General features: G+C 42.6%; 1 protein-coding gene across 3 annotated transcripts in view; it reads right to left on the bottom strand.

Annotated features, from left to right (window-relative positions):
• Positions 1 to 25,115, bottom strand: part of MICALL1 (MICAL like 1) — a 69,946-nt gene that overhangs the window by 39,734 nt on the left and 5,097 nt on the right. For 2 of the 3 annotated variants that reach the window (XR_012247775.1, XM_073644295.1), the window contains exons 2-5: positions 23,235 to 23,283; positions 3,451 to 3,592; positions 3,298 to 3,365; positions 3,070 to 3,200 (exon numbers count right to left, since the gene is read on the bottom strand). Coding sequence is in view for 2 of the 3 variants with exons in the window: in XM_073644295.1 (XP_073500396.1) it covers positions 3,070 to 3,200; positions 3,298 to 3,365; positions 3,451 to 3,592; positions 23,235 to 23,283 (390 nt within the window). In the remaining variant the exon portion in view is untranslated. The remainder of the gene's footprint in view (positions 1 to 3,069; positions 3,201 to 3,297; positions 3,366 to 3,450; positions 3,593 to 23,234; positions 23,284 to 25,115) is intronic. The other variant, XM_073644297.1, reaches the window with a different exon arrangement.

The following is a 25,115-nucleotide window of genomic DNA, read 5'->3' on the forward strand; positions in this document are numbered from 1 at the left end:
AATGTATGATAAATTCGGGGGCCACCAATTGGACCAGCATCTGTCTTGAGAACGGGCCCTGTAGTGTGCTGCTGTCAGTATAGATGTGGCATGCATGCTCGCCAATCTTCAGAACTCACCAGGAGAGCAGTGTGTGACCGGGCCCCGTTCTCCAGACAGATGCCGGTGCCACCGCTGTGACCTGCATCCTGTGGTTATGCCATGAATGGAGGAGATGCAACAACACCTCTAAACAATTACACTATGATAAAACAAAGGAGTAAAGGGAGTCTGTCACCCCCAAAGTGTATATTAAACCAGCTGTACAGCTATATAGGGGACTGTTCCAATGCCTGAAAAACATACTTTTGATTCAAATGAGAGGGCTTAGGGTAAACCCTTGGTGTGGCCAAAAGCTCAGTGCACAGTTATCACCCCCACACACACACACACCATTAATTTGTATTTTGGAGACTTCACACTCTTACGATTGACTGCACTTGTTTGTCCAGAACAATCTCTGCTTGAACACCGACCATGTGTCTTTGCGTGTGCATTGATATTGCATGGCCGCACGCAAACCGTGTCAATGCGGGTATGCACACAGTATGAGCGGGTGCATTCTCCTCCCTGGCTCCTCTCTGAAGCAGCTCGCTAGCTATACTTCTGGATGCATCGGTGTAGAGAGCAGGAGAACGCGCCTAAAAGGCACTGACAATGTGTGTGCAGTGTCAGTGTGCAAGCATGGGAGGTGTTTAGGCAGACAGAAGTGGAGAAAGTCCCCAAAGCACAAATTGATGCAGTGTAACGGTGCACTGAACCCCGCTCATTTACATTGAAAATATTTTTTTTCAGCAATGCACCTTTAAAATGAATAGTGTTAGTATATTTTTATGGGGGCTAAGTCCTCTATATCACTGTACAGTTTAATATGCATCCCAGGGGTAAGAAAAAAAAATATCTATCTATCCACACACACACACACTTCAGAATTATTAGGCAAATGAGTATTTTGATCACATGATACTTTTCATACATGTTGTCCTACTCCAAGCTGCATAGGCTTGAGAACCAACTACCAATTAAGTAAATCTGGTGATGTGCATCTCTGTAATGAGGAGGGGTGTTGACTAATGACATTAACACCCTATATAAGATGTGCTTAATTATTAGGCAACTTCCTTTCCTTTGGCAAAATGGGTCAGAAGAGAGGTTTGACGGGCTCTGAAAAGTCCAAAATTGTGAGATGTCTTGCAGAGGGAGGCAGCAGTCTTGAAATTTCCAAACTTTTGAAGCGTGATCACCGAACAATCAAGCGTTTCATGTCCAATAGCCAACAGGGTTGCAAAAAGTGTGTTGGCCAAAAAAGGCGCAAAATAACGGCCCATGAATTGAGGAAAATCAAGCGTGAAGCTGCCAAGATGCCGTTCGCCACCAGTTTTGCCATATTTCAGAGCTGCAATGTTACTGGAGTATCAAAAAGCACAAGGTGTGCGATACTCAGGGACATGGCCAAGGTAAGGAAGGCTGAAAAACGACCACCTTTGAACAAGAAACATAAGATAAAACGTCAAGAATGGGACAAGAAATATCTTAAGACTGATTTTTCAAAGGTTTTATGGACTGATGAAATGAGAGTGACTCTTGATGGGCCAGAGGCTGGATCAGTAAAGGGCAGAGAGCTCCACTCCGACTCAGACGCCAGTAAGGTGGAGGTGGGGTACAGGTATGGGCTGGTATCATCAAAGATGAACTTGTGGGACCTTTTCGGGTTGAGGATGGAGTGAAGCTCAACTCCCAGACCTACTGCCAGTTTCTGGAAGACAACTTCTTCAAGCAGTGGCACAGGAAGAAGTCGGTATCGTTCAAGAAAAACATGATTTTCATGAAGGACAATGCTCCATCACATGCATCCAACTACTCCACAGTGTGGCTGGCCAGTAAAGGTCTATAAGAAGAAAAAATAATGTAATGGCCCCCTTGTTCACCTGATCTGAACCCCATAGAGAACCTGTGGTCCATCATAAAATGTGAGATCTACAGGGAGGGAAAACAGTACACCTATCGGAACAGTGTCTGGGAGGCTGTGGTGGCTGCTGCACGCAATGTTGATCGAAAACAGATCAAGCAACTGACAGAATCTATGGATGGAAGGCTGTTGGGTGTCATCATAAAGAAAGGTGGCTATATTCATCACTAATTTTTTTGGTTTTTGCATGTCAGAAATGTTTATTTCTAAATTTTGTGCACTGATATTGGTTTACCTGGTGAAAATAAACAAGTGAGATGGGATTATATTTGGTTTTTATTAAGTTGCCTAATAATTCTGCACAGTAATAGTTACCTGCACAAACAGATATCCTCCTAAGATAGCCAAATCGAAAAAAAGCCCACTCCAACTTCCAAAAATATTAAGCTTGGATATTTATGAGTCTTTTGGGTTGATTGAGAACATAGTTGTTGATCAATAATAAAAATAATCCTCTAAAATACAACTTGCCTAATAATTCTGCACACAGTGTAAATGATTACAATGCTTGTGCTTAATGTGGGTAGAACTTGATGGCACTGAAAAGCTCAGTCCTGTGTTGAGGTTAATGCAAACAGCCTGCAGCATCATACATAATCATCCAAACACGCTGTGTGTAGATATCTCTGTACACAATACATAAAGGGTATTCTCATGTATCCCTGTTCTTTCACTCTAAATGGGTATATGGACACCATAGAGGCAGGGGCCCCTAACCGCTGGCTTTTATGAAACATAAAAAAATAAATAGCAGGATTGGCAGAGATCAATTTTATCAAATTGTGACTGTATTTTAGGCTTCAGAAAGGCCATTTGGCTGAAACGTTGCCCTATTTTTGTCTCCTCACTGCAGTAATGTTTTATATATTTTGGAATACAGATTGGATCTCTATGGTGCCTGGGATATCTTTGGGTCTGTTGCGGTTTTGGACCTGGTGGGAGGCCCTGCTGAGTAGCAAATACTCATCAATGGTGCATGGGAATTCTATACTGGACTTAGAGATCAATTCATGTCCAGTGACAGCAATAAGGAACGGCAAAAGTATGTTTCTGAGACTGACCTGAAGCACTGTCGGTGGTAAAGCTTTCCTTCTGCGAGGTACCGTTGCACAAGGTGGACATGTTGCTGGCATAAGGCACAGGTGCTGCTCGGAGCCACACGGGTGGCAGCACTGGTGGTATCCAGATTATCCTAGATCAGAAGCATATCCATTAGCATTGCTGACTTTGCAGCAGAATCCAACACTTTTTTTTCCTACTATGTTACTTGGCCTCTTTATTTTTGTTACCTGGGGAACTGTGTCTTGGCTATGGTGAGGTTCTGCTGGGGAAGTTTGTCTGAGCTGAGGGAGTCCTGCTGTAGAGAGAACAATCAATGAATTAGTGGGAACAACAATGTAACTTTCCCTCACCCCCATCATCACCACCTACATTGCCATCACCTGGGTTAGCGTTACGGAAATGGTTATAATACTGGGATACGTAGGTCATGATACTAAGCCTATCTGGCACTTTCATGGACACCATGTCTTCTGGATCGAGTAACGCTGGGATTCCCAACTCGCGTTCGGCCACATCAAAAGCCTGAAAAATAAAAAATGTGAACGCCAAAAGTGTGACAATGACAACCAAGGAAGACTGTAAAAAAAACAGTAATAAGTGATAAGATGACACACAACAAGATGAGAACTACTGAATATCAGGAGTAAAAGAAAGGACGGAACAAGAAATAGGAGATTCAGCAAAAACGAGTCAAACTTGAGCTTGTTTTTGTATAAACTTTGCCGCCACCACTGTTTTCCCAAGACAGTCATCCATACATGCGCAGCGCTGAGAACACCCTTACTTAAGGTATACAGGAAACATTAGGGAGGAAGCAGGACAGCGATGGGATAAGAGACATGACCTTACCATATCATAGTGTTATGTGCCTGCCTCTATTAACACACGACATTGCGTAAAACACAACTCCGATATCTGACAACCGAATTTTATTTTATATAAAATTTACATCACCCCACCAAAAAAAAAAAAACACTTTAGATTTTCAAAAGTAAAAAAATAAAATCTGTAATACTCAAACTTATGCTATAAAAGGTGTAGCTATGGTGCAAACACGAAAAATGCCCTGCCGTTTTGCATTTGGAGCTCCTGTACAGAGCTATGTATCTCCATGGTTACCGCCTGTAAACACTCAGGTGTAGTCTGACACTGGACTTCTGAGCTGCGCTCTCACCTGCTCCTCTGCTGTCACCCACGGCTCGCCTTCAGACTAGGCCCACAGCCTCATAGGTCCAGGCACATTTTACAGCAGGAGAGTTGTCCCGCTGTGTCACATTTTTGTGGAATATAATACAATGATTGTGACAATGGTAAACAATGGCGTGATTCATATTGGCACATGCCCTCCAACTTCCTTTAAATCGCAGTGCTAATATTTCCCTTCCAAGACAGAGAATAATTACTGCACACCCAAAATCGGGCTCTGTCGCCTCACACAAGCAGCTTTTGTTAAGGACTATAAATCTGCTGACAAACAGGAAAAAGCAGTTCAGTTTGTTCTTCAGATTAAATGTAAAGCCAAAATGGGCAGCGCACTACTAGTAATGACCTATTAATACATCACCCCCTAAACTACAACAACCCACTCCGCTCGATAACAATAAATGGTCAGCAGCATTGGGACACGTACACATTATACCTACAGGAGCTTTAACCCCTTTACAACCCAAGGTGGTTTGCACGTTAATGACCAGGCCAATTTTTACAATTCTGACCACTGCCACTTTATGAGGTAATTACTCTGGAACGCTTCAACGGATCCCCCTGATTCTGAGACTGTTTTTTCGTGACATATTGTACTTCATGACAGTGGTAAAATTTCTTCGATATCACTTGCGTTTATTTGTGAAAAAAAAACGGAAATTTGGTGAAAATTTAGCAATTTTCAAAATTTGAATTTTTATGCCCTTAAATCAGAGAGATATGTCACACAAAAGAGTTAATAAATAACATTTCCCACATGTCTACTTTACATCAGCACAATTTTAGAACCAACATTTTTTTTTATTGGGGAGCTATAAGGGTTAAAAGTTGACCAGCGATTTCTCATTTTTCCAACAAAATTTATAAAACCATTTTTTTTTAGGGACCACATCATATTTAAAGTCACTTTGAGGGGTCTTTATGACAGAAAATACCCAAAAGTGACACCATTCTAAAAACTGCACCCCTCAAGGTGCTCAAAACCACATTCCAGAACTTTATTAACCCTTCAGGTGCTTCACAGGAATTTTTGGAATGTGGAAGAAAAAAATTAACATTTAACTTTTTTCACAAAAATGTTACTTTAGACCCAATTTTTTTTATTTTCGCAGGGGTAACAGGAAAAAATGGACCCCAAAATGTGTTGTGCAATTTCTACTGAGTAAGCAGATACCCCATATGTGGGGGAAAACCACTGTTTGGGTGCACGGCAGGGCTCGGAAGGGAAGGAGCACTGTGTGACTTTTTGAACGCAAAATCGGCAGGAATCGAGAGCGGACGCCATGTCGCGTTCGGAGAGCCCCTGATGTGCCTAAATAGTTGAAACCCCCCACAAGTGACCCCAATTTGGAAACCACACCCCTTAATGATTTTATCAAGGGGTATAGTGAACATTTTGAACCCAGAGGTACGACACAGAATTTGATGACATTAGGTCATCATATTGAATAAGTTGTCATTAGTCTTGCGCGCAAGTGCTCGCTACTTGAGTTTGCATCGGGTACTCAGGTATGCACCATGTATCACGGGTGCTCGAGTGACATGCTCGAGTCCCCGCTCGCATGTTTCACGGTTATTAGACACCCAAAAAAAAACATGCGGGGATCGCTCGTGCATGGCAGGCAATCCCCGTGAGGTTTTTTGGCCACGAAGCATATGGGGCGGAGCACCCGATGCAAACTCAAGTAGCGAGCACTTGCGTTCAACACTAGTTGCCATATCGTTTTTTTTTTGTTTTTTTTTTTACTTTTGAAAAAAAAAAACCAACCCTAATCCCAACCCTAACCCCAACCCTAGCGTTTATTTTTTTACGCCGTTCCTAGTGACATTTTTTGATCGCTTTCTATTCCAGCTTTTGGGAGGCAGAATAAACTAAAACCAACAATTCAGGAATTGTTTTTTTTATTTTTTTATTCTACTCCTCGTGTGGTAAAATTGATAAGGCAGCTTTGTTCTTCGGGTCAGTACGTTTACAGCGGTACCACATTTATATAGTTTTTCTATGTTTTGGCGCTTTTACACAATAAAAGCTATTTTATAGAAAAAAATATTTTTTTGCATCGCTTTATTCTGAGAGCTATAACTTTTTGATTTTTCGGATGAGCTGTATGGAGGCTTGTTTTTTGCGGGACAAGATGACGTTTTCAGCGGTACCATTTTTATTTATATTAGTCTTTTTGATCGCGTGTTATTCCATTTTTTGTTTGGCGGTATGATAATAAAGCATTGTTTTTTGCTTCGTTTTTTATTAGTATTTTTTTACCGTGTTCACTGAAGGGGTTAACTAGTGGGACAGTTTTATAGGTCAGGTTGTTACGGACGTGGCGATATCAAATATGTGTACTTTTATTGTTTGTTTGTTTTTCTTCATAATAATATTTATTGATGGGTACATTATATTTTTATTTTTGGTGAATTATTTTTTTGTAAATATTTTTACAATTTTTTTTTTAATTTTTTTTTTCACTTTGAGAGTTTTTTTTAACTTTTTTACTTTGTTCCACTCTGGGACTTTCACTTTTTTTATTCTGATCGCCTGCATAGCATAGGGATGGAGCACCATACCTGTGCCATGCAGGCAGTCAGCGCTGCACAGTGAGACGATCGTTTGGTCATGTACTGCGCATGACCAAACGATCTTCCTGCTGTCTGGTGACCCGGATGTTGTCATGACGACATCAGGTCGTCATGGCAACACCCGGGAAGCCACGGCAGACAGCGCTGGAGGCAGGAAGAGGAGGGGAGTATTGCGATCACCTCCCCTTAGCCACCGCAATGCTGCGATCGACTTCTATCGTAGCATTGCGGGTTAATGTGCCGGGAGCCGCACCGCTCCTTGCACATTGTCACAGCTGACACCTGGGGCTATCAGCTGACACCCGGCGGCGATCGCGCCCGCACAGCCAAAATGTCTTGTACGCTGCTCTGTATTCCACTAGGTCGATTATCAAACCTCACACCACTCCAGCATCTGTAAAATCAAGACAGTTATCAGTTCCGAGTTGCAAATTGACACGTAACCTATAGAAACTTATATCATTACACATGTAACGTTTCAGCATCCTGTGATAAATAGAAGTGGGTCAGGGAAAATCTTTAATGAACGCCCCTCATAAGTCTCTATAGGTTACGTGCCAATTTGCAACTCAGAACTGATAACTGTCTTGATTTTACAGGTGCTGAAGTGGTGCGAGGTTTGATAATGGACCCATTGGAATACAGAGCAGTCATCAAGTTCCTTTACTTGAAAGGCCGCACTCCAAAGGAGACGTTCGATGAGATGAAAGAGGTTTATGGTGATGATTCCCCATCATATGATGTAGTCAAGAACTGGCATCGTCAACTGAAATGTGGTCGGACTTCGGTGCAAATAGCTTCAATTCCAGGGCGACCCCACTCTGCTATTGATGAACACACCATCCAGCAAGAGGAGGTCGTCATTTTGGAAAATCGACGCGTAACCATTCGCCACCTAGCCCAAAATGTCCAGATTAGTGTGGGGTCCATGGAAAAAGTCATTCAAGACCATCTTCACATGCATAAGGTATCTGTTCGCAGGGTTCCCCCGGCGGCACACACCTTTCTAGAAGCAGGAACGAGTTGAATGCTCTCAGGCTATATTGACGATGTGCCATGGAAACCAGGAGGACTTTTTCAACAGACTGATCACACAGGATGAAAACTGGGTCCATCACTATGATCCTGAGTCTAAAGTCCAGTTGAGGCAATGGAAGCATCATGACTCACCGCCTCCAAAGAAGGCAAGTGCCCAATCCTCGGTAGGCAAGGTCATGCTCAGTATTTTGGGACCAGCATGGAGTAGTATTGATGGATTTCCTAGCAAAGGGTACCATGATCACTGGGGCATACTATGCTTCGCTGCTGCGGAAATGGCGGGAGGCCATCAAAACCAAGAGATGTGACATGCTCACCAAAGGTGTCCGCATTCTGCAAGGCAATGCACCAGTTCACAACTCACATGTTGCCCAAATGGAAGCATGCTCCTGTGGCTTTGAAATCCTACCGCATCCCCCTTATTCACCTGACCTCGCACCATCGGACTTCCACCTCTTTCCAAAAACTAAGTTATTTTTGAAGGGCAAGCATTTTCCAGATCATGAGACTCTGATTTCCGAAGACACGAAATGGCTTTTGGATCAACCTGACGACTTCTACAAGCGAGGTGTTTACAGCTGCTTAAAGAGATGGGAGAAGTGTGTGTCCCTAGGTGGCACCAATGTAGAGAAGGACTAATAAATGTGCCAAGTTTCATTGCTCTCAGTCCACAGAAAGTGGGTCAGGGAAATCTTTAATGAACGCCCTCGTATAGCAGGTCACTAACGGGCTATATCAATGCAAGCAATAGAAAATCACATCATTACAAGACTAAACACAAAGTTTCTTATTCTACACATTAATCATAATTTAGTATTTTAAGGAGTGGAGTGATGCAACTAATGTGATGTTCGTCAGCATTTAACCCATTTGTTTTAGCATTTCTATTCTCTAAATATTAGAGACATGACATCGGGATTAGGTATGTGACACTATCCAGGATGCTTCACGTATTATGTTCATCTACTTCCTCTGCATGTTTAATTTCACTGAGAAACGATGACACATACGGTAAATTTATTACAAATCCCAGTACAGGCTAGTAAGGGTCATGTATCACGGAGATTATTTCTGCACTTTATTCCTAGCCCAGCACCTGAACATGGCCAATAGTTATGGTAATATACAGACGCCTCCAACTGCACTGCTGTTCTTTTATAAATCCCCCGCGTCTATTGCATACATGTGCCTTTTACATAAGGTTTCTTTCTTTGTACCAATTTGTGGAAGAGTAATTTCAATAGAAACCTTAACCTACGGGTCTGCAGGAACGCTGAGGTCATATATTCTTGGTAGCCCATGCTAGAGGAGTAAAAAAGAAAGTTTTTCCAAGTGCATGGTTTGTTGTGGAGACAGGTGACGGATGGGAAGATACATTTAGAAGGAATTTATCAAAGTTGGCGTTAAAAACCCCATTTTTTAAAGCACAACTCCAGCGTTTTTACTTTATTGCAGCGCTGAAGTGGTGCCACTAATCTAAGTTACCTGCCCCTATTATACTAACCAACTGCAGTCTTCCTCTGTTATCGGAGCCGCTCCAGTCGTCTTCTGCAGGTTGTGACCGGTCGGATCGCTCTAGTGTTTGTTGGGGAGCTGGAAGTCACTACTCAACAGGGCAGCACGGTGGCTCAGTGGTTAGTACTGCAGCCTTGCAGCGCTGGGGTCCTGGGTTCAAATTCCACCAAATACAACATCTGCAAGGAGTTTGCATGTTCTCCACGTGTTTGTGTGGGTTTCCTCCGGGTTCTCTGGTTTCCTCCTACGCTCTATAGACATACTGATAGGGAATGTAGATTGTGAGCCCCAATTGGGACAGTGTCCATAAGGTCTGTAAAGCACTGTGCAATTAATGGCGCTATATAAGCAAGTAAAATAAATAAATGTAAGACTATGAGAGACAGAACGAGGCCAGAACAAGGATAGACTTACACTGAGAGCTTGTAACTAGGGATGAGCGGACCGGTAAAAGTTCGGGTTCTGGTTCCCTACACAAACTTTTTCCAAAGTTCGGGTCGGGTACCAGAACAGCACCCAAACTTCAACTAGAACCCAAACCCCATTGAAAATAATAAGGATCAGAACTCTGGAGCTGAAAAAAAAATAAATAAATTCTCTCTCTCTCTCTCCTTACCCCGGAACACCAAACATAGCAATGGACTTCAGGGGAAAGTCGGTGTTCGGCGTTTAGCACCGGACAGTAACTGTCCAGTATGAATGCCGAAAGTACAAGTTTGGGTTCACTCATCTCTACTTGTGAATATTACCAATGACTTCTGGTCAGTCAGAAGTTGGGGGTCACAAGATGATGGCTTGAGACCGGAGTGACACAGGGAACAGCTGAAGACGGCAGATGCTGAGTATAATACTAGAGTCAGGGAACCTAGATTAATGGCACCCCTCCAGCGCTGAAATAAAATAAAAAGCTGATGTGGTGCGTTAAACACCAGCTTTGATAAATTCCTTCCCATCCATCACCTGTCTCCATCACAAAAGGTTTGCTTGGAATAACTTTTTAGTTAAGGTTTTTGCTCCTGTCTAGCATGGACTACGAAGAATACATGACAACAACGTTATTGCAGACCGGCTGGTGACGTCACTCTCTTGTTCAGATTTCTATTGAAATTGCTCTGTCAGAAGTTGCAGTCACAAGATGGCGGCGAGGGATCATTTCGGCGCCAGGAACAGATGAAGACAAGGGCTGGTGAGTTTTCATCTCCGTGTCTGCGTCGGGAGTGAGCGGGCACGTTACCGCAAGTACAGTACAGACCAAAAGTTTGGACACACCATCTCATTTAAAGATTTTTCTGTATTTTCATGACTATGAAAATTGTACATTCACACTGAAGGCATCAAAACTATGAATTAACACATGTGGAATTATATACTTAACAAAAAAGTGTGAAACAGCTGAAAATATGTCGTATATTCTAGGTTCTTCAAAGTAGCCACCTTTTGCTTTGATGACTGCTTTGCACAATCTTGGCATTCTCTTGATGAGCTTCAAGAGGTAGTCACCGGAAATGGTTTTCACTTCACAGGTGTGACCTGTCAGGTTTAATAAGTGGGATTTCTTGCCTTATAAATGGGGTTGGGACCATCAGTTGTGTTGTGCAGAAGTCAGGTGGATAAACAGCTGATAGTCCTACTCAATAGACTGTTCGAATTTGTATTATGGCAAGAAAAAAGCAGCAAAGTAAATAAAAAAGAGTGGCCATCATTACTTTAAGAAATGAAGGTCAGCCAGTCCGAAAAATTGGGCAAACTTTGAATGTGTCCCCAAGTGCAGTTGCAAAAACCATCAAGTGCTACAAAGAAACTGGCTCACATGAGGACCGCCCCAAGAAAGGAAGACCAAGAGTCACCTCTGCTTCTGAGGATAAATTTATCCGAGTCACCAGCCTCAGAAATCGTAGGTTAACAGCAGCTCAGATTAGAGACCAGGTCAATGGCACACAGAGTTCTAGCAGCAGACACATCTCTACAACAACTGTTAAGAGGAGACTTTGTGCAGCAGGCCTTCATGGTAAAATAGCTGCTAGGAAACTACTGCTATGGACAGGCATCAAGCAGAAGAGACTTGTTTGGGCTAAAGAACACAAGGAATGGACATTAGACCAGTGGAAATCTGTGCTTTGGTCTGATGAGTCCAAATTTGAGATCTAACCACCGTGTCTTTGGGCGACGCAGAAAAGGTGAACGGATGGACTCTACATGCCTGGTTCCCACCGTGGAGGAGGAGGTGTGATGGTGTGGGGGTGCTTTGCTGGTGACACTGTTGGGGATTTATTCAAAATTGAAGGCATACTGAACCAGCATGGCTACCACAGCATCTTGCAGCGGCATGCTATTCCATCCGGTTTGCGTTTAGTTGGACCATCATTTATTTTTCAACAGGACAATGACCCCAAACACACCTCCAGGCTGTGTAAGGGCTATTTGACCAAGAAGGAGAGTGATGGAATGCTACGCCAGATGACCTGGCCTCCACTGTCACCAGACCTGAACCCAATTGAGATGGTTTGGGGTGAGCTGGACCGCAGAGTGAAGGCAAAAGGGCCAACAAGTGCTAAGCATCTCTGGGAACTCCTTCAAGATTGTTGGAAGACCATTTCCGGTGACTACCTCTTGAAGCTCATCAAGAGAATGCCAAGAGAGTGCAAAGCAGTCATCAAAGCAAAAGGTGGCTACTTTGAAGAACCTAAAATATAAGACATATTTTCAGTTGTTTCACACTTTTTTGCTAAGTATATAATTCCACATGTGTTAATTCATAGTTTTGATGCCTTCAGTGTGAATGTACAATTTTCAAAGTCATGAAAATACAGAAAAATCTTTAAATGAGAAGGTGTGTCCAAACTTTTGGTCTGTACTGTATGCGATTTGCTGACTAAACGTGCCCAAACTCACGCAATACAAGTTAATCGCATACTTGTAGTCACATGACCGCCCTTCCAGCGCCACAGAATCCTGACAGTACACACTGTGCATAATCTGAGGATTCCCAAGTCTGCAGTCACAGAGTGACTGTAGACTTGAGCCCAAAGCCTGGATAACCCCTTCAAGGCTATCCCTTAAGACCTATGTTGCCTATTGGGATATCATGAGTATTTGGCAAACCGGGAAGCACAACTAATTCATTTTCTTTGCGCATGTAAGAAAGAAAAAAAAAAAGGACACAGACGAGTGCATTAAGCTTTTCTTATCCTTTATATGATATACAGTACAGACCAAAAGTTTGGACACACCTTCTCATTTAAAGATTTTTCTGTATTTTCATGACTATGAAAATTGTACATTCACACTGAAGGCATCAAAACTATGAATTAACACATGTGGAATTATATACTTAACAAAAAAGTGTGAAACAACTGAAAATATGTTGTATATTCTAGGTTCTTCAAAGTAGCCACCTTTTGCTTTAATGACTGCTTTGCACACTCTTGGCATTCTCTTGATGAGCTTCAAGAGGTAGTCACCGGAAATGGTCTTCCAACAATCTTGAAGGAGTTCCCAGAGATGCTTAGCACTTGTTGGCCCTTTTGCCTTCACTCTGCGGTCCAGCTCACCCCAAACCATTTCGATTGGGTTCAGGTCTGGTGACTGTGGAGGCCAGGTCATCTGGCGTAGCACCCCATCACTCTCCTTCTTGGTCAAATAGCCCTTACACAGCCTGGAGGTGTGTTTGGGGTCATTGTCCTGTTGAAAAATAAATTATGATCCAACTAAACGCAAACCGGATGGAATAGCATGGCGCTGCAAGATGCTGTGGTAGCCATGCTGGTTCAATATGCCTTCAATTTTGAATAAATCCCCTACAGTGTCAACAGCAAAGCACCCCCACATCATCACACCTCCTCCTCCATGCTTCACGGTGGGAACCAGGCATGTAGAGTCCATCCGGTCACCTTTTCTGCGTCGCACAAAGACACGGTGGTTGGAACCAAAGATCTCAAATTTGGACTCATCAGACCAAAGCACAGATTTCCACTGGTCTAATGTCCATTCCTTGTGTTCTTTAGCCCAAACTTGTCTCTTCTTCTTGTTGCCTGTCCTTAGCAGTGGTTTCCTAGCAGCTATTTTACCATGAAGGCCTGCTGCACAAAGTCTCCTCTTAACAGTTGTTGTAGAGATGTGTCTGCTGCTAGAACTCTGTGTGGCATTGACCTGGTCTCTAATCTGAGCTGCTGTTAACCTGCGATTTCTGAGGCTGGTGACTCGGATAAACTTATCCTCAGAAGCAGAGGTGACTCTTGGTCTTCATTTCCTGGGGCAGTCCTCATGTTAGCCAGTTTCTTTGTAGCGCTTGATGGTTTTTGCAACTGCACTTGGGGACACTTTCAAAGTTTGGCCAATTTTTCAGACTGACTGACCTTCATTTCTTAAAGTAATGATGGCCACTCGTTTTTCTTTGCTTAGCTGATGTTTTCTTGCCATAATACAAATTATAACAGTCTATTCAGTAGGACTATCAGCTGTGCATCCACCAGACTTTTGCACAACACAAGTGATGGTCCCAACCCCATTTATAAGGCAAGAAATCCCACTTATGAAACCTGACAGGGCACACCTGTGACGTGAAAACCATTTTCGGTGACTACCTCTTGAAGCTCATCAAGAGAATGCCAAGAGTGTGCAAAGCAGTCATCAAAGCAAAAGGTGGCTACTTTGAAGAACCTAGAATATAAGTCATATTTTCAGTTGTTTCACACTTTTTTTGTTAAGTATATAATTCCACATGTGTTAATTCATAGTTTTGATACTTTCAGTGTGAATGTACAATTTTCAAAGTCATGAAAATACAGAAAAATCTTTAAATGAGAAGGTGTGTCCAAACTTTTGGTCTGTACTGTAACTAGTGATGAGCGAGTATGTTCGGTTAACCCTTTCGGAGAGTACGCTCGGGCGAGTACCTTCAGCGTACTCTGTGATATGTTTGAATCACTCCCGTGTGCATGAGTTGCGACTGTTTTGACAGCTTTAATACATGTGAGTAATGCGAAAGAAACAGGCATTCCTCACATGTATTAAAGCTGTCAAACAGTCGCAAATCATGCACACGGGAGCGATTCAAACATAACACCGAGCAGCTGTAACTACTCGGTGCTCGGCCGAGCATACTCGGCGAAAGGGTTAATAAAACATACTCGCTCATCACTAGATATAACCATTGTGGGGATTCATTGTTTATAATGTAACAGGGAATACAAGCAGCACAAACAGAGTTACATCGTACAGCTAGGGAACACATACACATGATGTGACACACATGATCAGTGATGTGTCTTTTAGAATTACCAGTGCCAATCTATTTTGTAATTAAAGAAACTCAGCCACACCACTTGTGGTCCAGGATGCTGGATCATATTCACTGCAAGCGGTTTTTGGTACAATGATACGGTGTTGCCAGACCCCATTATGAGTGATCACTGAGAAATACCACATATACCCTGGCTCCACTACTAGATTTAGGACAGCCAGCACTATTAACACAGTGGTGTGTGGTTTCATTCTCTGCTCCTGAGATCATCCCTTTTTTGCTGATGTTTATACTTATGAATTATAAAGCTCACATGGTTGGCAATCGAACACAGAATCTGGACGCCATGTTTAAAGCAACACCACAAGCTGCATCAAGACAGAGAAATCTGTTTTGTACAAGAGAGTGGGACGTTTTCTGCACATTATGTATGGATTTCTGCAAGTCTCATTCATGCATGAGACAGTTGTATGTACGTATGTATATTTACAAATGACTATAAATGTGTGAACCTGCCCCAAAAACCATGCTAGTATTTTACCTGGGGACTGAGTTAGAGATCATTCAAAATTACAGATTGTATATACAGCAACTAATTCTGTTACACATCTCCATTTATAAGCAGGAACAATCAGATAATACAGAAGAAATGCAATAAAAGGCGGTCAAGCAGCATGGCAGATAAGAAAAAAAACAATTCCCCAATGTGAGGCTCAGATGTTATCAGTCCTATTCATCCCCCTACATTAAAAATCAAACAAACAAGGAACCCACCCTGCCTGATGTTTCTGTCCTAAAATAAAAAAAATAAAGATAAAAAATTGCAAAAGCTGGGGTCAGATATTAGCAATTAATAGCAGAAATATGAACCCACTACAAACCGCTCAGGAGCGGTGTCTTGTCACTCACTGAGCGCAGCTCTGGAGCCGCTCGCTGTAGCGGCTCATTCTCCCCGGCTCCAGCAGTCAGAGGATTACAGCAGGGGACATCTCCGGAACGGTGAGTATAAGGATTTTATTATTTTATTCTTATTTTTACACACGGACACTACGGGAGCAGACTACTACTATTCTCATCATTGTTCCTGCTGGTGCCGATCGCAGCGCCGGCAGGGAACAATGATGAGGGCAGCGTTCAGCACAGTGCTAACTGTACACTGATTCCCAGGCGCCGGTACGTGTCACACGGATGACACACGGATGTGGATGTGGACCGTGCATCCGCAAACTGACATGTCAGCGTGTGGAACACACAGGCACACGGTCTGTGGAAACACACTGACATGTGTGCAGATCCATAAATTTGAATGGGTCTACGCGTGTCAATGTCTCCAGTACATGTCTAAACTGTCACCACTCGTACCAGACACACTGACTTGTGAAAGAGCCCTAACGGGAAGAAAGAAAGAGAGAAAGAAACACGCAAGTCTGATAAAATGTAAATATAAAAACACTAAAACTAAATGGAGGGGGGTTTTTTGTGTGTTTTTTAAAGTTGCAAGAAAAAAAAAAAAACCTTTGTAAAGGAAGCCTTTAAAAGTTTATTCCCTTAAGATCTAGTTATCCCCTAAAAAGGTGATAGAAGATAGCTTGCAGATTGCTGAGGGTCCGATCACTGGGATCCCCAGATTAGGACTTTAGATTCGTGAGAACGAGGCTCTGCAGCCCCATCCTGAATGGAGGTGCACCTGCGCTTGGCTAGTCCCATAGACCGTGAATGAAGCGGAGGCCGTGCATGAACACCTCAGATCTATACAGGACGGGGGCCAGTACTCTGTTCTCAGGGTCCTAAATCCCCAACTTCGGATTGCTTGGGGTTGGGATTTGGCAAACTTATCTAATGTGCATGGAGTCATAATAGTAATCTTAGACCAGCTCCGTCCAAAAAAAAAAAAAAAAAGAAGAAAACAGCAGCTTAGTAAGTAAAACAGTTACCAATGTGCAGATTTTACTATACTTTGTGATTTATTACGACATATTACATATGGTAATTAGTATGATTACATTATAGGCGGAAATGCTTTTTAAATAGTGAAAATTATATGTGTAGATGTAAAAACACTGCAATGGTGGCTCTTCATGTGTACGGATCCATGAGACTATGGGTCCGTGTGCTGGCAGAGGAAAAGACTGACAGCACGAGGACGGGTCACACGGCATGTGTGACTGAAGCTGGAGGCCTCCTTTACATACACATTTGACAAAACCGATCTTCACTGCCCATAGCAACCAATCACAGTGCAGCTTTCATTTTACCACAGCAGTGTAAGACATGAAGGCCGAGCACTGAGCGCCACAGACCACGCATACAAATATACCCCAAATTATGTGGACTTTTCAAAATTTCCTATAGACTATACAACTTCTGGCTGCAGGGCTTCTGACCCATCTCGTTTTAAAAATAAATAAATCGATATTAAAAAAAAAAAAAAAAGGTTAAAGATGCCAACAAAAATATAATTATCAAAATGGTGCCTATCACTTGGTTTCCTGTTAAGATACGGTGTTGTGCGTATGAGTCGGGGTACATTGTAACCCCCCTTGAGAATGATTACAGCTTGTGTACATGGCCCCTGAATATGTTGGATGCATAGATATGGAAGAATACAAGCTACCAGTTAGCGGCCTACATTTATTGAGCGGTTTACAGTTTGAGACGTAAACAAAGTCCCAAAAAGTTGAAAATTAGGCAGAATTTCTGAACCATGCTCAGCAAAAGCTGAAAAAGTTAGTGTGAGGACCAGGAGGAGGCAGGTCCAGGGACTTATTAACTGGTTTATTAAGCTTTAAGACAGAAATTTTGAAGCAAATTTGGACATGTACATTTCAATTTCTGACAAAAAAAAATGAGGCAAACTTATTAAGAAGCGTGCGTCTTATTAAAATTCTGAGAAATGTACGCCAATTGCTATTTTTTAGACTGGCGTATAGCCGCCCCGCTGTATGTCTCCCGAGCTCTCTGCACAGAAGGAGCAGAGGAAGACGTCGTGCTGGCGGCCTCAGTCACTGACACTGCTGCCTTCCTCCATAACTCAGTTATCTGCTATTGCACGCTTTCAGGGGAAAAGACCGCGTGTAACATGTTTCACCATGTGTCTCTGGATTTTGGATTCTCTGCTCAGAAGAGGGAGTCAGATTTCATTTGTGATATCATGCACTTGGCAAATCCTGCCTTTGGATACAGGTCTCATGCAGGCACGCCCAAAAACCTGTCTTTCCAAGTGTGTATGAAACTGGAAGCAATTATATTATAGACTTTAACGAATAATTTTTCTGTCCCACAACAAAGAAAAGAAATCAGGAGTGCGCTGCTCCAGTCTCTGAACGGCTTAGACCAGCAACACTGGACTGGAGTGAAATGTACAGTCTCCTAGGCTGCTACCAGAGGGAGCTTTACCTCTGTAACACAGGGTGCAGCGCAGGGGGCTGAGGCTGCTCGGAGCCAACCTGCTTTACAAAATCGCTTGCTTATGGCAAGCAATCCTTGCCTAGGTATCCGGCCATGCTAACCCAGGATGCTATAACATGAAACTCCATTAAACATATAACTCCGTTTGAGACCGGAGAGCATTTTTAATAAGGGGTCAATTGGAAAGTTTATTTTTTACAAGCACATTGCAGTTTTACCCATTTATAAACCTGAGACAACCCCTTTATTTAATAACTAGATGGTGGCCCGATTCTAACGCATCGGGTATTCTAGAATAGGTATGGGGCCGACCGGGCGCAATCAGCAGAGCGGTATTTAAATTTGGCGCCAATAATGGTGATTGGTCAAGGCCGCAACTAATCAGCAGAGCGGTGTTTAAATTTGTCGCCAATAATGCTGGTTATTCGTGACCGGTAACCGCGACCAATCAGCAGAGCGTTGTTTAAATTTGGCGCCAATCTCACTGATTGGTCACCGCGACCAATCAGCAGAGCGGCGTTTAAATTTGCCGCCCATCTCGCTCATTGGTCACAGCGACCAATCAGCAGAGCGGCGTTTAAATTTGCCGCCCATCTCGCTCATTGGTCGCGGTGGCCAGCCGCGATTAATCAGCACAGTCCCACATGTTTCGCGGCTATTAGATAGCCAAACAAAAATGCGGGGATTGCCTGCCATAGACAGGCAAACCCTGCATGTTTTTTACTTTTTTTTCTTGAGTGTCTAACAGCTGCAAGACATGGGGGGAGCATGTCACTCGAGCACCTGCGATGCTCAGTGCATACCCGAGCACCCGATGCAAACTCAAGTAGCAAGCACTTGTTCTCAACACTAGTCGTCATATCGGCATCATTTTTTTTTTAACTTTTAAAAAAAAACTCAACCCTAACAGCCAAGAATTAAAAAAAAATATTTTGTTTATTTTAGAATTTTTATATGACTAAGGGGATGACAAAGGGGGATTTGATTAACTAATTATTGGCCTTTGATCACTGTGAGAGAGTCTACCACATTGATCTTAAGGAACCAATAAAAAAAATAAAAGAGAGGATCTGCTGTCGCCAGGTGCCGGCCAGCCGATCTTGGTGGGCACACTACGCATGCGCCCACCATTTTTTTTTTTTAAAAGAAGATGACGCGGAGGGCTGGGGAACTGAGCAGGAGGGCCCAGGGGGAGTTCGGGGGCATCATTTCTCTCTCCTCTGACATATACAGTATATCATGTCAGCAGAGAGAGAAATGATTGCAACAGCGGGCACGTTTTTTTTTAACTTAATCGCCGTTATTCATTGAATAACTGAGATCATGTGATTGCGGACTGGAAAATCTGGGGGCGCTATAGACTTTTCCCCGATCGCCGTTTTTAAAACGGCAATAAGGGAATAAGGCTCCTTAGCAGCCGCCGTTTTAATGTGTATTGGCGGTTGTTAAGGGGTTAAAAGGAAATAAATAAATAACACATGCGAGTCAGGGAGGAAGCCGGGGATACAAGATCCGTGTATTCCATGCATTCCTCTTTGTATACAGTCATGAGAAGAACTGAGTAAATCATCTTTAAATTCTATGGTTTTACCCATCAGGATAAAATAAAAAATACACCTGTAATTACTGTAGAAAAATACAACCTCAGTTGGCCAAACACCACTTGGCAAATTATAGCAAGTCATTTACCAAAATGCAAAAGCACTGTGTAAAAAATGAAGGAGGTTATCTACCACTTTAACATTGATGTCCAGCACAGCACAGCTACATCTACTGTATAGTGGCCACGGCCGGGTACTGCACATCTGCCTCCTATTGATTTGAGTAGAGGGCAGATGTGCAGTACCCGGCCGTGGCCACTATACTGTAGATGAAGCTGCAATGTAATTGGTCATTTCCAGCCACCTCTGACACCGAAAACAGCTGATCGCCAGAGGTGCAGGGTGTTGAACCCCCACCGATCGCACATTCATGACCTATGCCAAGGATAGGCCATCATTACTAAAGTAGTGGACAACCTCTTTAAGTACACCCAACAATAAAGGGAAAAAATCATTTTCTGTATGATTTTGTCAATCTCTCACATAGTTCTCGAGGGCTATTGGCCCACTCTTCTTTACATCGTTGGTTCAGTTCAGTTCAGCTCAAGTTTGTGGGCATTCGTTTATGCAGAGCTCTCTAAATGTTCTTGCGACAGGATTTCCATTGAGTTGAGGTCTGGATTTTGACACCTATTGCAGCAACTCAATTATTTTATTTTCCAGCTCTTCTCGTGTAGATTAGCTGTTGTGCTTGCATGACCCAGTTCTGGCCAAGCTTTCGCTTCTGGATAGATGGCCTCACATTTGACACTTTGGTATACAGAGGAGTTCATGGTTGACGCACTTTCGCCCCTCCACCACCATGCGACAGTTTCTTGTGAGGGCACTATCAGGGCTCTGGAGTCGGTGTCGTAGATTCGGAGCCCATTTTGGTGGAGTCGGAATCGGTATAAAATGCACCGACTCAAACTCCTAAAATATATAACAAATTGGGTACAGTAGTTCAATGGGCATTATGGCCAAACATCTCCACTTAGGTGGGTCCAAAGGACATAGACTTCTGGAGCAAACAGGTTTTTCAAAATATATCTGTGCTGACATGTTCTTATTAGAGATAAGCAACTTTCCTGGTAACCCTTTTAAACAAGTCATACTTGTTCAGTCTTTTCCTAATTGTACTTTCATGAACTTGAATATTTAACATGCTGAGGCCATTAGAGTCCGAGTTGTAGCTCTTGGGTTTCTGACCTTGGGGTGAATTTCCTGGAATGTCCACTTCTGTTAAGATTGTCAATTGTCTTGAATGTTTTCCACTTAAATCTTTCATACTGTAGAATGATGAACTCCAAATTGTTTGGAAATGGCCTTATAACTCTTCCCAGATTTATTTGCATCAAGAACAGCTTCTCTAAGCTTATTACTGATGTCTTTCCTCTTTGGCATTGTATAACATGTCTGAATCCTCCAGATGAGCACTCTGCCAAAACTTCTGCCACTATAAAGGTGGTTACACTTACTGATCACCAATTAATCAATTGGTTAGATGCACCAGATTGCTACTTACCCTCTCTTAATTCCTTCGCAAGTGGTGAGGGTGTACTTATTTTTCATATACTGCTTCTCCATTTTGGCCTAGATTTTGTTAAATAATGATATACTGTTATGTATTATGGATTGTTCATTGTAGATTGTAATTTTAAGACCTTCTAAAAGGACAAGTTAGTTATTTTTTTTATGTCCCGATACCTAAAACCATACAATTCAAAGATGGTGTACTTCGTTTTTATTATAACTGTAGATCCTGATATCAGTGCTCTAATTTCTCTACATGTTCATACTGAACTTCTGCTAGATGCTTTTTCCTTCTATTACTCTCTGACAAGCCGTACTATTCTCCGGGCAATGCCGGTGTATAGCATTCAAGATTGAACATTAGGATTTTTAAATTTGCATCAAGGAATATCCATAATATGTACTGTATAAACCTGTAGAAGTGTCATGGTAATGGGACATTTCAGATGCAAACATTTTATCACCTTTCTACAAGAAAGATAGATCAATAGGTGTACTACCAGTAGGCCACCACCAATCCTTGCAGTGTGCGACTCCTCTGTCCCTTCCCACCACGGGGCTTTTACAATGGAGAGGAGTTGTGTCACACGTTGGCTCAGCAAGTATACTGCCGCTCCATACATTTCGGTATATCTCTGAAAACAGCTGGGTGCGTGCTACAGGCTATAGACCTTTAACAAAAAGGCAGTTTAGCTTTGCTCATAAGCAGGGCAATAGTTTGGTGTGCATGAATTCAAGTGGATGGCCATATGTCTGCCATAAATTACTGTTAAAGCACCACTCCAGCGTTTTTTTTAGTGCACTGCTGGAGTGGTGCTGTAAATGTAAGTCACCTGCCCCAGTCTCACTCACCTGCTGCCGCCTTCATCCTTTTCCAGAATCACAGCGTCACTCCAGTCTGTCTCCGGCAAAAAGTGACTGCCAGCAGCGCCAGTGTTTCATGGAGCTGTGGAGGTCACTTTTCAATACAAGTCTATGAGAGCCTCGTTCTGGCCTCGTTCTCGCTCTCATAGACTTGCATTGAGAGCTTGTGATGTAGCTTCTGACTTCCGGCCTGACAGAAGTTACGGGTACAAGATGGCGCCGCGGGACAGGAGCAGCTTCGGCAAAAGGTGAAGCCGCCGGAAGGGAGCTTACATTTTAAGCGCCACTCCTGCACTCAAAAAAAAAAAATAAAAAAATCACATACTGTGCACTTTTCAATGAAACAGGAAAAAAAATCCTAATTCTAGTGTGAACAGAGCCCAGGTTACCTTTGCACATAAGTTGTTGTTGACACTTTTTTTTGTGTGGGGGGGGGGGGGGTATAAAAATTACGCATTTCTAGATAACAGATGGAAGTTATTTTCTATAGACAGAAGGCTATAACATATTCTTCAGCACATTTAAAAACGTTCTAAGGACATAAACTAGACATATATGTGCTAAAGGGAAAGGATTTCCCCCATATAAACCATTGAGAAGCACAAAAAAAAACAAAATTGTCAGAGGATGCAAAGCCATAGGTGACCTTGTGTCTGCCCCATTAAATACCTGCACAGAAGCACCATAACAGAAGATTAATGTGCGTGCAATAAATGTATCATCTCCATTACTATACAGAACCCCACTACAGCTTGTTTGGCTGACCTGAAAGCAGTCGCCTAGGAATATAAATTATTTTTACAATTACATAGACTGCTTAACAAAATTTGAAGGAAAAAAAAAATACACCGTTCCCCACGCAGCGGCCACTATGGCGCTCACATTGTAGAGTTTTATATAGCCATGGAGGGGTTATGTTATAGAACTTGGTTACATGAGTAGAATAACAGTCAAGAGATCGAACTCATGGAAATACATAAGAAGTAGCAGACATCAATCAGGACATCTTGACTCTATTGATTTATGTAATAAAAATTAAAAACGATGGTTACTTTTTAATGCAAGTAAAAAAAAAAGTAACAAGGTCACAAAGCAAAGCTAGGGAAAAGACAAGAACAGAACTGTGCCGTTCATAGTGCCCACGTGCCGGGATAATACACACCATTCATTCCCAACCAACCTCCATATCCAGCCCACAACTCACCAGTCGATTGTTCTCGAAGACTTTCTCTTTTGATAGAGAATCAAAGTCTCTGAGGAAGAAATGAGAGAAGAAATGAGTTATACACAACTGTCAGCAGGAGGATGAAATGGAGCTGTCGCCTGGTCACAGCATGTGGGCTCAATCTGCAGCCAAAACATCTTCAGACTAAAGATTTCACCTCTTACCCGACCACTCTTAAAAAGCAACATATTCCTATACAGATCAGGAGGAGCTCAGAGGATATGGACACCTTTGTACACAGGCCAAGTGCACAGCCATGGGCACAGACCAGTCATTAATGTGACCATGCTTTACACATCATGTTCTCCACAGCTGCAAATGAAGTGAGGCCAAGAACCATGATTTTTGGCAAGCTTAAAAATAATTTCACCCCACAAATGAGTTTTACTTGTTAGTCTGGTGACTTGCAGCCCATTTAGACAGGCTGATATCGTAATTGGGTAACGAACGTTCCTATGAATGCTAATTCCCAATTATTGACCAGTGTAAATGGGCTCTAACTTCTCTCTCTTACTACATCAAAGTTGATCTAAAGTTTGCTTTGATGTGGTCATAAACCAGTTTGCAAGAGCTGAGAAGCCTCCCCAGACGCCTGCACACCTTGAATTCAGCCTCATGAGCATTTCTATACGAGACTAAACTCGCTTCATGTTGGCAGCTCAGTAGCGGATAAGTACAATCAAAGAGCTTCTGAGAACTTCTGCACATATACACAAACACAAGTGTGTTGAGCGCGGCTGCGTTACTAAACTGGTTCTGGCCGGGTGTATGCATATTGCATACCTGACCGTCGTTCCCGATGCAGACACCAGCGAATTCTTGCCGTGCTACAGTGCGTGCACTGGGAGGATTCACAAGTCTGCGCAAACTTCTCATTCTATACTGGACAACCCCTTTAAGCTGTTACGGTAGATTTTGTACAAATTGTGGAGCCAGTTATACATATGTAACTAATAAAATATTTATTTATTAAAAATAAAAAATGTATTTATTTTACTCGCTTATATAGGGCCATTAATACACAGCACTTTACAGACATCATGGGCACTGTCCCCATTTTGGGCTCACAATCTAAATTCTTTATCAGTATGTCTTTGAAGTGTGGGAGGAAAACGGAGCACCCGGAGGAAACGCACACAAACACGGGGAGAACATACAAACTCCTTGCAGATGTTGTCCTTGGTGGGATTAGAACCCAGCACTGCAAAGAAACAGTGTTAACCACTGAGCCACTGTGCTGTCTGGTATATTCCCTAAGGCCTCCTTCACATGTCCATGTTTCCAGTAAGTGTGGTATCCATTTTTTTTTCACGGATACAACCAGGGCTGTGGAGTCAGAGTTGGTATAAAATGGACCGACTCCAACTCCTAAAATCTATAGTACATTGGGTACAGTAGTTCAATGCAGGATGTGCTGTAAATGTTTTCATAAGAATTTGGGAAAGTTATGAAATGTCCTATAAATGTCTGTTCTATTCCTGATCTAAGGATCTCTGCTTTTAGTTGAGATGAATCTGTGCTGCACTTTATGTACATGCTCAATAGTGAGGCCGTGAGATGAATCTGTGCTGCGCTTTATGTACATGCTCAGTAGTGAGGCTGTGAGATGAATCTGTGCTGCGCTTTATGTACATGCTCAATAGTGAGGCAGTGAGATGAATCTGTGCTGCACTTTATGTACATGCTCAGTAGTGAGGCCGTGAGATGAATATGTGCTGAGCTTTATGTACATGCTCAGTAGTGAGGCCGTGAGATGAATCTGTGCTGCGCTTTATGTACATGCTCAGTAGTGAGGCAGTGAGATGAATATGTGCTGCGCTTTATGTACACGCTCAGTAGTGAGGCTGTGAGATGAATCTG

The sequence above is a fragment of the Phyllobates terribilis genome, unplaced genomic scaffold (assembly GCF_046119375.1).
Source record: "Phyllobates terribilis strain yellow unplaced genomic scaffold, ASM4611937v1 Scaffold_8__6_contigs__length_399053987, whole genome shotgun sequence".
Lineage (NCBI taxonomy): Eukaryota > Metazoa > Chordata > Amphibia > Anura > Dendrobatidae > Phyllobates > Phyllobates terribilis.